We start from the raw sequence: 14,171 nt of genomic DNA, 5'->3' as shown, positions 1-14,171 counted from the left end.
ATTGTGTATTAGAAACTGCTTCATGCTGTGTTGAGTAAGCTTCGATGTCTTTGTAGGATAGCTTTCTGAGAGCGAAACAAGATAGTGTTGAAAAAAAAATTTTGAAAATCTGAGAGACTGTGCAAGAGCCAACGACCAAAACACTACCAGTAAGATACAGCAGTAGTAGCTGCTTCATGCTGCATTGAGTATTGTTGAATAATTTGAAGTAGTGGTTTTTGAAATCAGCACCCCTATGAGAGCGCTGGCGACCGAAACACCACTAGTAAGATTGTGTATTAGAAACTGCTTCATGCTGTGTTGAGTAAGCTTCGATGTCTTTGTAGGATAGCTTTCTGAGAGCGAAACAAGATAGTGTTGAAAAAAAAATTTTGAAAATCTGAGAGACTGTGCAAGAGCCAACGACCAAAACACTACCAGTAAGATACAGCAGTAGTAGCTGCTTCATGCTGCATTGAGTATTGTTGAATAATTTGAAGTAGTGGTTTTTGAAATCAGCACCCCTATGAGAGCGCTGGCGACCGAAACACCACTAGTAAGATTGTGTATTAGAAACTGCTTCATGCTGTGTTGAGTAAGCTTCGATATCTTTATCAGACCACCTTTAAATTAACCACTCACATTCTCACTGTGGTCCATCTAAAATTTGTAAACTTTATGACATAAAATTATATTATATGCAGGATCCCACCTATTACTTAATCTTTTTGGAATAAATGTTTTATAATATTTATCGATTGATTGTAATTTTTTGTATAAAAAAGTTTTTTATTTATATTAAAAATATATTCGGTTAATGATATTATCTTATAATTTGTAAATAAATCTAGTAATAAAATAACTTTAATAGTTGGTGTCACTTTTTCGAAAATTCTGGTTTTTCCGCAAGGTCCTTCCGAAGTCTCTCATTCGATGAGAGATTTCGGAAGAATCTTGCCTTAAAGTACTCCAACTCTTGTTCTTTTGTTCCTAAATAGTGAGAAAAGTTATTTGACTACTTAAGGTAGAGATTATCCGAGGTCCCTCATTTGATGAGAGGCCTCGGATAATCTCTGCCTTAAAATTGTACACTTGTAGTCCATGAGAGTGTAAGTATACATTGATAGGACAGCTTTCTTCTGAAGTCTTAGATTTGATGAGAACCTCAGAAGAAAACTGTCCTATTTTATAGTAAAAGGAGTTTCAGGAGCTCCAAAGCTCCCTTTCGTAAGGATTAGGAGCTTTGGAGCTCCTGGTTCGTAGATGTGTTTCGCATCTTTCATCAGCAAAGGACATTTACCATCTGGGACTCTGTTGATGGAGACTCAGGAGCTCAAAGCTCCCTTTAGTAAGGATTAGAAGTTTTGAAGCTCCTGGTTCGTAGACGTGTTTCGCATCTCATCAGAAGAGGCCCAAATGGTAAATAGCCTCTGCTGATGAGCTTCAGGAGCTCCAAGGCTCCCTCTCGTAACGATTAGGAGCTTTGTAGCTCCTGAAGGTAAGGTAGGATTGCTCTGATCTCTAATCAGTAGATGCCATGCCTCATTATGAACTCTACTGACAAGAGATCAAGAGCTCCAAGGACTCCCTTTTGAGTTAGTGGCGTTCTCACCATTTAGTAGGATTGCTGATCCTACTAATGAAGTGATCACTTAGTATACGTTTTGAATAAATTGAATTTTTTTTAGAATTTAGTATTTTTATAGACATCACATGTATATTATAAATACATAAATATATTCTTTAATTCAAAAAATTCAATTCGGTTTTGGGATGGTATCCCAGCCCCAAGTATTCAATTTTATTCAATTTTTTAAAGAATTTTGGGTTGGGATGCCCAGACCAAAACAAGCTTTATATTTTGATGTGTAGATACGTATGTGTGCATCATTGTTGTGTTATATATTATGTTTTTAATGAAAAAAAAATCTGATTCAAAAAAATTATCACTAATTAGTTGATAATATAAAGAAAAAATAGATAAATTGTATGTTTTGAGAGTATTTATCCACATTCACTCATATGAATTCATTAAATAGTGTCTTTTTACTCCAAAATTTATTTTGAATTATTGAAATCAAAGAAAAAAAATCAGAAAAATTTCTCGAAATTTTTATTTTCAAAAAAAATTTGGATTTTATATTGAAAACTGACACCGGGAGGACGATAGGGCTGGGATTGGAGATACCCCGCTCACTTGGGAAAAATACGGATCTATATTCTGAAAATATTTTTTTTTCGAAAAAATTCGAAAAAAATTCTTAAAATTCAAAAATCCCTTAATTCCTGAGGATTTTGGGAAAAAGTTTTTACATGAACATGTGTATATTATATGAAGTATATTGATAAGGTAAAAATCAAATTTTATTGCATATTCATCGAGAAAATAAACTAACGAATCCCTCAAAATTGAGAGGGTAATCCTCCTTCTCTCAAATAAACGTACATACGGGTGCACCCTTAATATATCGTCGTATCAGATATGAACAAAGATCAATTCATTTTTTACTGTTCATATACTTTTTAAATGAATTCAAAACCAATTTTATCGGATTTATTAATTATTCAATATAAATTTCGCTCTAATATGATGTACTAATTTTGATTAAAAGTTTATTTGAGGAGTTTATTTTGAGATAGCTTTGAAAAATTGAAATCTCGATAATGATATTTTTCAGAGCTTTTCTGAAGGGTATGTAATTGCTTTTTCGAGGGATGATAAGGTAAAATAATGCCAGATGAATTGTTTCTCATACTATCCCAATATCATATTTGCATAATTCTTATTTCGATGGAGCAACTTCAAAGATTAAACCTGTGAATTTTTTCTATTGGTAGGAGTAAGACAAAGCTTTGTCTATTGCGGAAACCACATTGATTCCCCTATTTATAATCTTTCCCACTAGTTCCACACTATCGTTCATGATTTTATTTCTTTTTGGAGAAATTTAGATTCGAAAAAATGTTTTTGACCATATATCTAGAATAACAGAGATTTGCATCTTAGTCACAAAAAGTGAATATTTCATGAAGTAGTTATAGAAAAATAGAAAGGTAATTGATATCTCAAAATTTTAGAAATGGCTTTTATAGCAGCCCTGTATTATTTTAACTAGATATTACATTTAACACGCATCACGATGGATTATTTTTTCAAAATTAAAGGTATCTTCATCCATCAATAATATTTCAATCAGAATAAGAACTAAGGCTACAAATATGTTATTGACAAGATTATGTGAAATTAATTGCCCGAGGATTTCTATATAATACTAAAATAAAATTATGAAATTTTATTTACAGAGATTTTGATTACGTTTGTACTAATTTTACAAAGTATTAAACTTGCACATGCCAAAACCCATATTTTTAGGTAAAGAAACACGGGGATTTAAAAGGATTTGGCGTTTTTGAAATTAATTGATTGTAAAGGAAAAATTACATCTGACTTTTTTTTTTGATTTACATGTCGGATTTTTATTGAAAGGTAATACCGCCTTCAAAAGATAGGAACATCAGCCTGTGAGGTACTGACCCTTAGCCAATACTTTATAGACTGATGCACCTACCATTTTTTCTTTAAAACTTTTTTTTAATTCAATATTTTTTAAACAATATTTTTTTAGTAAAATAAAATTTTGTAATTGCACAAGTAGTAATATGAACAACTAGTATTTGATAGAAAATTAACAAATTTTAACATAATCATCTCCAAATTGACGTGGAGCGCCTTTATTAGGCTTGACAATTAATATAAAATTCGAAGTTGGGCCACCTTTAAATCTTTCTACATCGCCCATGTTTGGATTTACATCTATAACATTTCCTTGAGTTGGACATTTAAGTATTTCTTCATTAATATAAACAATTTCATCATCAACATGGATTTCGTGACCAAGTGGAGGCCCCATGTAGTCAAAAGATTTCTGATCTTTAATAAATGCTGGATGAAATGTAAGAATGATAAGGCTATTTGGAAGTATGAAAACTAACAGTTTCCCATTTGTATATGTACCACTAAATCTGAGTTTGAATGCTCTTAATTCATCAAGAGAGAAATCCATTACTTGTCACCTTTGGCCATTTTTTTTTGATGTCTGGTGGAGCTCCCCCTCGTCCTATAAAAACACTTTCGATTAAAGATCTTTCCAAGCAAACTGTCAAGTGTGAATATTGCAAGAAGGAAGTTCAAATTTCAGCACTTCCTATTCATGAATATATGTGCAGCAAAGCAAAGCCTATGGATCAAATGATGTACAATGCTAAAGTGTAACCATTATTCACATTAAATTTCAAGAAAAAACAAATTCAATTAAATTTCATTGTATTTTATTGAACAAAATTTCAAGCCATGTCAAATCAATGAATTGTTGCGAACGGATTGCACAATAGCTTACACACATTTTGCAAAAAATTAAAATAATGAAAATATCTATCTTTATTTATTGCTTGAAACTCTTGAAATGACCATCCATGAGTAAGCATTTCGAAGTATAAACTTTTAATTATAATCATTCTTAAAAACTATTTACTGATATATCTTATGCTTTACATTCTTTCCTTTTTTTCATATTTATTGAAAATGATATTAATCAGTTGAAGATGATATACCATATTCATGATTTCTGTTCAGTCTTAAATAAAGGAATTCTATTTTTAGTAATGACGTGCATTGATAGACTGAGTTATAGATTTATGCCTATCCAATTCATACATCGAAACATATTAGGTGCACTCCATTCATTAATAAATAAAATTTATGGGATTTTCTCTGTTTCATATGAATATATCTTCATTTCCGGAAAGATTTATTCTTTTATGAATTTAGTGTGCGTCAGAGAACAATATCATAAAGTACGAAACCACGTAATCTTCCATAATTGATCATACGAAATGATTGAATTGAAAATAATCGTCATATTTTTTTTGATGAACCCTTTACAAAATAAATGGATCCTTTCTTTTATTAATCAATCAGAAACAACAGACAAGAAATACGAGGACTGCATCCACAATATGGCAGAATTTGATACTGTAGAAACATTTTGGCAAGTTTATTCTCACACAAAATTACCAAGTAAACTTGATGACAATTATGATCTAAATCTATTTCGTGAGGGCTATCGTCCAGTGTGGGAAGATCAAAAAAATCAAAACAGTGGAAAATGGTACATTTGCTTGAAGCACGAGTTTGCGGATTTGGCTTGGGAAAAATCAGTTTTAGCATGCGTTGGAAATCTTTTCCCACATGAAGTTATTGGAATTACAGTTTCAAAGAAAAAACCAGATTATCCTTCGATTATTCTTAGTTATTGGATTTCAGATATCAAACAAAGTAATGATGAGAAGAAAATTGCAAAGAAAATTACAACAGTAATGGAATTCCCTCAAAATTCAACCTTATTTTTTAAATTTCACGGAAACAAACCAAGCCAAAAATTCAATGTCAATTAGAAACACACTATCCTAGAATGAAATACCTACATTTTTCCGTTGTATGTTCTTGATATCAACATATACGCTTATTAAATTGGATTAACAAGTAATGCGCTTGTGATTCTATATATTTATAGATATCTTATACGTAAACATAAAATTATTTGTTTCCCAAATATTGTTTTTTCATTTTTCTGAATTTGACTGAAATTCTTCTGTGATACTTCATACAAAATGAAAACGAATTCATTCCTTAATGCTGGAGTTTAATGAATTTGGTTTTTCATTTCAATATTCTTTAATTTAACATATTTCAGATATATTAGACTACAAAACTACTTAACATGAAGAAAATGGAACCAGTCCCATTTTGATAAAGCTATCATTCAGTTTTCGTATCGAATTTGATTTCGAAATCACAAATGATTTAAAAATATCTCTGCTTTCCAACTTCAATAAGATTTATTTGGTTATTTTTAATATAGCTATCATATCAGATTTGTCTAAAAGAGTATATTTTTCAACTCCGTTACTCGTGCGTTTGAATGTAAATTTTTCAAAAAAAAATCTCTTGATGAATCCAGAAGATTCGACTAATCTTGAGATTTTAAAAGTTCCTAATGTTGATGGTTTTTATGAAGAGCTCGAGGCCTCACCAGAGACATTACACTATTCTCAATCACGCGAATTTTTCGAAATATTACTTAATTATTTCCAGCAATCAATCGATGAGGAAACAGGAAATCTAATTCTTTATACAATCGCAAAGGTCTTATGCAATGATAGACATTTAGATGTTTTTATTAAAGAAAATTTTGCGTTACAATTACCATATCGTCAGAGAATGTTCCAAGATTCAGTGTTCGAGATTATATTTGTTCTCGTTAGTCTTGGACCTCATTGCTTTGATGATAGCAGAATTACAAAACAATTTGCGCCGTTAATCAAGCGAAATCCAAAGAAATCATTAACAATTCTTGCTATTTACGCACAGAAGTTCGCATATATTGAAAATCCATGGCCAATGGTTGATCTTTTAATTCAAGAATCTCAGAGATTTATTGGCCCAGAATTAGCCGCAAATTATGTATCACTTCTCACAACATTATGCATAAAGTATGAAGACTACTGCCAAGGTCGTGCAGAACATTGCTGGCGTAAAATTTGCGCCCTTTTAAACGAAACTGATATAATGACACTTAAAGTCGTTTACTGCGGACTTTGCAATATCTCGAAAGTCTATACAGGAGGCGAACTTCCTATTGATCCTATTCGAGCCCATCTTCGCGTAAAAGATTTACAAAGACCTGTTCTTACTCTTTTAATTTCTGTTCCATTACATGGCGAAGAAAGTTGCGATCGACCACTTCTACAAACTCTTTGCTCTCTTTCAGAGCGCGATGACAAAGCAACGATGGTTCTCATGAAAGCGTCCTCAGATCCCGTATTTGCAGACTTTCTTGTAGAAAATGCTAAGCTCTGGCTTGGAAAAGAGCTTCCAACACCAATAGAAACACTTAGATTGTTCTTGAGCGTGTTCAAATTTAAAGAATTGCGCCAAACAATTGCAGAGAGTCCAGATTTCTATGAATTCCTCAAGATGATAACAAACCAAGAAAATGGAAACTCTCTTTCAATGCTTTGCACAATAATCAGAAGAATTGAACTTAATGAACAAATTATTTCGAATTTGTCAGACAGTGGATTCCTCAGAGCTTTCTTTGCAATGGCTGCCGACTTGAATACAACAACATCAAAGCATTCCGCGCTGTTAATGCTCGATACAATTTCTAGAATCGCTTATTCAAGAGAATTTATGAAGATGTGCGATATGATTAATGACATAATCAACGAAAGAGGAGAATTAACTGAAGTAGCAATACTTGTTGCTGCTGAACTTTGCACTTATAAGAAATGTGAGTTAGCTTTTAAGAGAAAGAGGCTCGATGAATACATTAAAACACTGCTAGTTGATCCACAGCTTAAAAGACCAGCACAAAAATTCTTGGATTCAATTTCATAAACAATTATTATTTATATTTTTTCAAAATTATTTTAATTTTTGTTTAATTTCATTTCTTTTCATGTATTTAGTTTATACAAGGATGGTATTGTGGCATCACCATCTTAAATTAAAACTCCATGAATTCATTATGGATAATTTTTCATTCTCCAGAAAAAAAAATTATGACACTTTTTTTTTCAAAAATTTTTCATTTATGTCATCTAATTCAAGAAGACAACAATATGGAAGACAACAACGTGAAGAAACTAAACAAACGAGACCGCGTAATCAAAATTATGCTCAATCTACAAATACAAGCTGGGGAAATCTAGATATGAATTCTCCACAACCAAAACCAGAAGAAACAAAGAAATTTGAACAACCAGCTTCACCTTCTTTCCCAGCGCAAGAGAACAAACCACAAATGATGCCACAAGAACCAGTTCAACAACAAATTCAACCAACTCAACCAAAACAAAGGGAAGAAAGAAAACCAAGAAATACACTTCGCGTTCCACAAGATCTTGCATCTATTAAAACTAATGTATATCACTTTGGTCTATTTATTAAGAGAAATCAATCATCTGAACAACCAAAGATTGTTTTAACAAATCAACAGCAACCATACAAACCACCTCAACAACAACCGATACCAGAACCTAAGAAACAAGAAGTTCCAGAACCAGTTGTTCAAAATAATAGATCAATCAGACAACAGACACCACCACCAGCCAAAATTAGACCAGAGCAACCTCAGCCACAAATTACAAATCAACCAAAGCCTACAGATTTCCAACCAAGGCAATTTAATCCACAAACTGCTCCAGCTCAACCACAAATTGCTCCAACTCAACCACAAATGCCAATGGGAGGTATGACACCAAAACAATACTTAGATTTCCAGAAATTCCAACAAATGCAATCAGATCCAGAACTTTACCAAAGTTTTCTTAAATTCGCTAGATTTAACCAGATGTATTCACAAGGCCAAATGAATCCATTCGGACAGATACAGTATCCTCCACAAATGGGATATCCACAACCACAGATGGGATATCCACCTCAAATGCAGTTCGCTCCTTATGGGCAACAAATGGGATTTAACCCTATGCCTCAGAACCAACAACAACCACAACAATATCCAAGATAATTAAATATTTTTTTTTAAATATTAAATATTTTTTTTAGGGTAATATTTTAGGAGAAGTAGTATTTTACTTTATTCAATTGAAATGTAATCATAACTATTTCACAATATTTTATTATGAAATACTAAATATAATATTAAAATTCTTTAGAAGTAGTGCTTCTTCCCTGGTTATGAAGTTAGAACAGATAACTTCTAGGAAATAGAGTAAATATCTGAGGGTCTCTAAAATTGATGAAAGATGATTCAATAATAGATAGTATAATGCAACATATGAGTTATAACATATGATATACAATTATATGTACCAATTATTACATATTATTAAAATATTTATAACAAACGATAACATGAATAAAATAATTATATCTTATATGGGTTGTAAATTTGATAAGAATCGCAGAATTTCTTTGTCTGAATTTGGTAATCATCATTGTATTCCATAACATCGACTTTCTCTGGGAAATCTTCTGTGTTCATTGTTTCATATATTTTTCTCCACTCTTCATCCCAATCTAAGTTTTGAAGGAGTTTTGGATTCTTGACAAACCTCTCAGTATTCTTCACAATATTGATCCATTCTCCTGAAAACTTGAAACCTCCAGCTGGATTGCAATTGTATTCTTCTAATTCATACCACTTATACCGTTTATCAATAACTTTAGGAACTCCTGTGAATTTTGTTCCATTTTTCAGAGTACAATCAAATCTAACATGCAAATGAGCTGCATACCACTTCTTTGGTCGGTGCTTGTTCAAAAGCTTCACAAATCCTGGGCATCCGAAATCATTTTTATCATCTGATTTAGCATAAAACTGCATTCTTGGAATGTTTCTGTACTGCTTTGGAATTCCTGATGGCCATTCATGTGATACAAACAAAGGTACATTCTTCAAACCATAAAGCTGGAAAATCGAGACTTCACGGATATGTAATATTAAATGAGTATCACAACCTCTGACAGGGAATTTCTCTGAAATACATTTATGATAATCTTGTCCGTTCATAATACCACTCTGACATGTGATCAATAAATCACCAAAATAGATTTGAGAATTTATTCCTGCAAAGAATATATCTGGAGTCACCCATCCTCCAAATGGAAGCTGGAATATCATATCTCCAACTTCGTTGTTTCCTCCGATCATAAGCATTTTGCAAGGCAATTTCAATTCTCCACTAACAAGTTTGTGAAAAGTTCCTAAATCATGATTCTGTCTTTGGTAATTATATGATTCCAAATCTGATTTTGAACGAAATGATTCAGTATCACCAGCAACAATAATAAGATCAATTTTTGTTCCTTTAGCGACAAGTTTGTTTACTTCATTAACAACAACTTCCCATGAACCATGGACGCATCCGCACAAAAATATACGCATTTTTAAAAAATGAAATGAGCGAAAATTCTAAGAATTCAAAATTTTATAAAATTTTTAAAAAATTTTGACTAAGTGAAAACATCTTTTTTTTACACTTAGTCAAATTTTTTTTTCTTTCCAAAAACCAATTATGAGTTATAACGTCAGTGGAAAATAAGACAACAAACGATACGAAAAAAACAACTCAATCTTGAGGGATCTGCCGGCTACTTTGCCAAATAATAGCATTATTTGAAATTTTCGAACTTAAATATATGATATAGTTCATGTTAAGTAAATAATTCTTTTTGATTGTTTTAATAAATCATGATTATCAACTTGAAAACATAATCTTTTCATGTAAACCTTTCAATTCACTCAAATTTTGAGAAACAGACACGAAGAATATGATTTCAAGCAAGGGAAAGATTGTTGACAATGTAAGCATGTGAGAGTTCTCAAACGCTGCTGATATAGTCCATTGGAACATGTCCACAAGCGCATTCGTATTATTTCGTAGAATAATATTCTAAAATTGATGAAAGATGATTCAATAATAGATAGTATAATGCAACATATGAGTTATAACATATGATATACAATTATATGTACCAATTATTACATATTATTAAAATATTTATAACAAACGATAACATGAATAAAATAATTATATCTTATATGGGTTGTAAATTTGATAAGAATCGCAGAATTTCTTTGTCTGAATTTGGTAATCATCATTGTATTCCATAACATCGACTTTCTCTGGGAAATCTTCTGTGTTCATTGTTTCATATATTTTTCTCCACTCTTCATCCCAATCTAAGTTTTGAAGGAGTTTTGGATTCTTGACAAACCTCTCAGTATTCTTCACAATATTGATCCATTCTCCTGAAAACTTGAAACCTCCAGCTGGATCATTGCCAAGTGAGACTCGTTGAGTATTAGAAGTGGATGGATTATAAGAGTTAGTTGAAGTACTAGATGATGATATGGAGCGAGGAGAACTCGATGTGTTTCGTTGAGAACTAGAAGTGGATGGTTTATAAGAGTTAGCTGGATTGTTCGATGATGATATTGAGCCATTACCAAATATATTATTGAACATATCACCGAATGGATCATTGCCAAGTGAGACTCGTTGAGTATTAGAAGTGGATGGATTATAAGAGTTAGTTGGAGTACTAGATGATGATATGGAGCGAGGAGAACTCGATGTGTTTCGTTGAGTATTAGAAGTGGAATCTCTGACTTCATATTCAGTAGAACATTGATTCCTTTCAATAAACTCTTCTTTATTGCTCGTATTAATTTGACCTTCAGAAAATCTAGGATAATTTTGTTCCAAAACATTGATTATACCATCTAATAGCCTCAGTTTCATATATTTTCTAACTGATTTCAGTGTTGAAATTACCTCTTCAAGACTATTTATTTCAACCTTTGCATTGCGAACACAATCATATAATTTATTTGCTTTTATTGTACTAGAAGACTGCTCAAGAATTGCGATAAAGTCATCTGAGTGTAATTTAGAAGAAGTAGTAGGATAGGATGGGTTTTGTGACTTTTTTTGTAAACGTAAGAATTCATACAATATCGAGCGATTTTGTATCATTATTTTAACATATTAATTTTAAAATAATTTATTTTTTTATTCTTACATAAATGACCCAACAAGTAAAACCAGATAAAATAGATTATCGAATTTTAGAGGATGGTGTTCCTGTTTATATTCAAAGATTTAAAGGGAAGCAATATTATAGAATTGTTAATCCTGAATACATAAAACATTTATTTAAAAAGGAAGACTGTGAATTTATTAAACGTTAATGAATATGAAACCAATAAATCAAAATTGAAATATAAATATATTGGGAAGTGATGAAAGATGCAAAGATAAAGATAAAGTTTATACAGTTTCATATAATGAAATGGAAAACCAATAAGATAAGAAAACATTTTAGGAGATTATGGTAAAGTTTCTGAATTCTTTAAAATCTAGTATGTACGAGAGAGTAAAAGAAATTAGAAATAATTATTTCATGAATAAAATAAACTTTAAAATTCATGTCTTACATTTTTGAATAATTTTTATTTTTTAATTCGTAAGAAAGCGCGACATTATTAAATAAATTAGTAATAAATATTATATACTAAACACATTAAAAATTAACATTAATTTTAAAAATATATTTATTTTTATCTTTTATAAAAGAAGCTATATATAGATGATGTCAGATATTCCGCGATTAATTAAACATTGTTTAAATCCTGAATGGAATCAATGGAGTCATAATCAAAGACCTCATAAACGAGTAAAAGATTCACTACCATAATGAAATAAAAAATAAAAAAAATAAACTTTAAAAATTTATGTCTTACATTTTTGAATAATTTATTTTTATTTTGTATGAAATGAGCGTCAAGACTAACGACGTTAAAAAATTAGGATTCACAAACGAGGAAATAAAGGATATATTAGAGAGGCGGGTTATGAAGTTGATAAATATTATTTAAGAAATTGTAAAAATTCGCGGAGTTTTTAAATGAGTTTGATTATGATGGAAAAATGAATAAAGATGATGTTATAAATTTCTTATATCCCACATCTAAAAGAAGAAAAACCTAAAGAACCTGATGTTTTCCCTGAATATTATGAAGAACGGATTAAAGATGATGAATACAATGAAATTGAAAGACTGGAAAAAATAAGAGATGAAATAGATGAAAAAATTAAGGAATTAAGAGAAGTTGAAAAATATAATGAAAATGAAGTAGAGGGTTTAATGAATATCCCAGCTTCAGAATCAGAAGTTCAGAAATCTCATGAAGAAAGATATAAAAATTATGTCTCAGAATCAACACAAAATTTATTAGATGGTGAAATAGATGAAACACTTTCAGAAGAAGGTACTAAATTTATACGTAAACATAAGTTACAATTTATTGATAATGAAGAATACCCTTGTATCTTACTTTCACCCCCTCTCGATTCTGAGAAATTCAAAAAAGCTCTTAAAAAACGTGACATATGCAACTAATACGATTAAGAAAGAAGATCATGATATTTACACAAATTATTATTTAAATAAATGCACAGGTGTTGATAAAGTTTTTGATTTATTAGATAAAATATCAAAAGAAACCATTGGACATATAAAATTTTGTGTGATTGTGGTTTCATTATTGAAGATACCAATAATGTTTCATATGAAAGAACAGCACCGAAGGAAGACGAAGTTGAAAGGTCTATACCATTCGTTATTAAGAATATAAAAGATATGAAAACGTATAAGCATTATATTTATTCATTTATTTCAGAAAAAATGGAAGCAACCCATAAAACATCTTCTCATCATTTTATAGCTATTCATACATTCCTTTTCAAAGTTGTGAAATTAAATAAGACAGGAATTAGATTTAATGTATCAGGGTACGCATTCTTGAGTAAATTAAAATGTATTCGTCACGTCGCAGATGATAAAAATTTATGTGTTCTTAATTCATTTTATGGGCTTTAAAAAATAAACTTTATTTTTATTTATTTTTTAATTTTTTATTCTTACATAAATGAACAAAAACGGAACAGCTAAAATGAATGATAATCAAATTAGAGCAGAGGGTAGAAGGTTATTTAAACGCTTCTATAACATTCCTGATGGTGCTAATCCTAAAACTCGTAGAAGCTATTTAAATGAAGCAATAGATGCATATGAAGGGTTTGACATTTCATCAGAAAGTGAGAGATTAGCGAGAATGTTAAATGTTAATATTGATTTCTATTATTGTGATCCTCAACCAGAAGACGTGGACATAAATAAGGTAGACTTTCCATTAGTGGAATCAATAATGATAGATCCAGAATTTGAAACAGTAAATATTTTATTAACACAGAGTCCATGTGGAAAACTTCACGCTGACAGAATAACAGACGTTGAAGCACTCACCGGCTATAAAGTTTGTCCATATTGTAAAGAAGAAGTTTATTCTATCCGTGATGACCCAGAAAGGAAAAAACCAAAGAAGATTTTTAAAGCATTGTGAAAATGTAAAGAAAATAATGGAAGATTAATTCAAGACGTTCAGTTGCAAAAGACACAGCAAACCATATGCACCACACATTATTGAAACAGAAATATATCAATGGCTATTAGCACATAATTTGCAGGAATATTATTAAACCGACAAGATATTATTATTACTTTTGACTTCGAAACATTAGAGACTAAAGAAGAATTACAA

The 14,171-nt window shown here is 30.8% G+C and overlaps 6 protein-coding genes and 1 pseudogene across 7 annotated transcripts, besides 2 other annotated features; 4 read left to right on the top strand and 3 right to left on the bottom strand.

Moving 5' to 3' along the window:
* The first annotated feature begins 1,176 nt into the window (after positions 1 to 1,176).
* Positions 1,177 to 1,355: a mobile genetic element.
* Positions 1,356 to 3,363: 2,008 nt separating this feature from the next.
* TVAGG3_0963040 (uncharacterized protein) lies at positions 3,364 to 4,714 on the bottom strand (the record flags this gene model as incomplete). Its single annotated transcript, XM_001301183.1, has 1 exon — positions 3,666 to 4,043. One exon carries the CDS (start codon positions 4,041 to 4,043, stop codon positions 3,666 to 3,668), a length of 378 nt encoding a protein of 125 aa, XP_001301184.1.
* Positions 4,715 to 4,769: 55 nt separating this feature from the next.
* Positions 4,770 to 5,591, top strand: TVAGG3_0963030 (translation initiation factor protein; the record flags this gene model as incomplete). The annotated part of the gene is made up of 1 exon (XM_001301182.1): positions 4,909 to 5,433. The coding sequence occupies one exon, from the start codon at positions 4,909 to 4,911 to the stop codon at positions 5,431 to 5,433; it is 525 nt and encodes a 174-aa protein (XP_001301183.1).
* Positions 5,592 to 5,988: 397 nt separating this feature from the next.
* TVAGG3_0963020 (protein kinase protein) lies at positions 5,989 to 7,465 on the top strand (the record flags this gene model as incomplete). The annotated part of the gene is made up of 1 exon (XM_001301181.1): positions 5,990 to 7,438. One exon carries the CDS (start codon positions 5,990 to 5,992, stop codon positions 7,436 to 7,438), a length of 1,449 nt encoding a protein of 482 aa, XP_001301182.1.
* A 169-nt stretch (positions 7,466 to 7,634) lies between these two features.
* On the top strand, positions 7,635 to 8,570 carry TVAGG3_0963010 (uncharacterized protein; the record flags this gene model as incomplete). Its single annotated transcript, XM_001301180.1, has 1 exon — positions 7,635 to 8,570. One exon carries the CDS (start codon positions 7,635 to 7,637, stop codon positions 8,568 to 8,570), a length of 936 nt encoding a protein of 311 aa, XP_001301181.1.
* A 356-nt stretch (positions 8,571 to 8,926) lies between these two features.
* On the bottom strand, positions 8,927 to 9,970 carry TVAGG3_0963000 (RNA LARIAT DEBRANCHING ENZYME family; the record flags this gene model as incomplete). Its single annotated transcript, XM_051253488.1, has 1 exon — positions 8,931 to 9,950. The coding sequence occupies one exon, from the start codon at positions 9,948 to 9,950 to the stop codon at positions 8,931 to 8,933; it is 1,020 nt and encodes a 339-aa protein (XP_051079062.1).
* Positions 9,971 to 10,028: 58 nt separating this feature from the next.
* Positions 10,029 to 11,544, bottom strand: TVAGG3_0962990 (protein ubiquitination; the record flags this gene model as incomplete). Its single annotated transcript, XM_001301179.1, has 1 exon — positions 10,597 to 11,544. The coding sequence occupies one exon, from the start codon at positions 11,542 to 11,544 to the stop codon at positions 10,597 to 10,599; it is 948 nt and encodes a 315-aa protein (XP_001301180.1).
* A 1,030-nt stretch (positions 11,545 to 12,574) lies between these two features.
* Positions 12,575 to 14,171: part of a mobile genetic element that runs on past the window's edge.
* On the top strand, positions 12,716 to 13,450 carry TVAGG3_0962980 (annotated as a pseudogene). Its single transcript has one exon. A coding segment is annotated over exon 1 (735 nt).

Source organism: Trichomonas vaginalis, chromosome I (genome assembly GCF_026262505.1).
Source record: "Trichomonas vaginalis G3 chromosome I, whole genome shotgun sequence".
NCBI classification, from domain to species: Eukaryota; Parabasalia; order Trichomonadida; family Trichomonadidae; genus Trichomonas; species Trichomonas vaginalis.
Note: the sequence above shows the minus strand (reverse complement) of the source record. Positions and strands in the feature narration are given on the sequence as shown.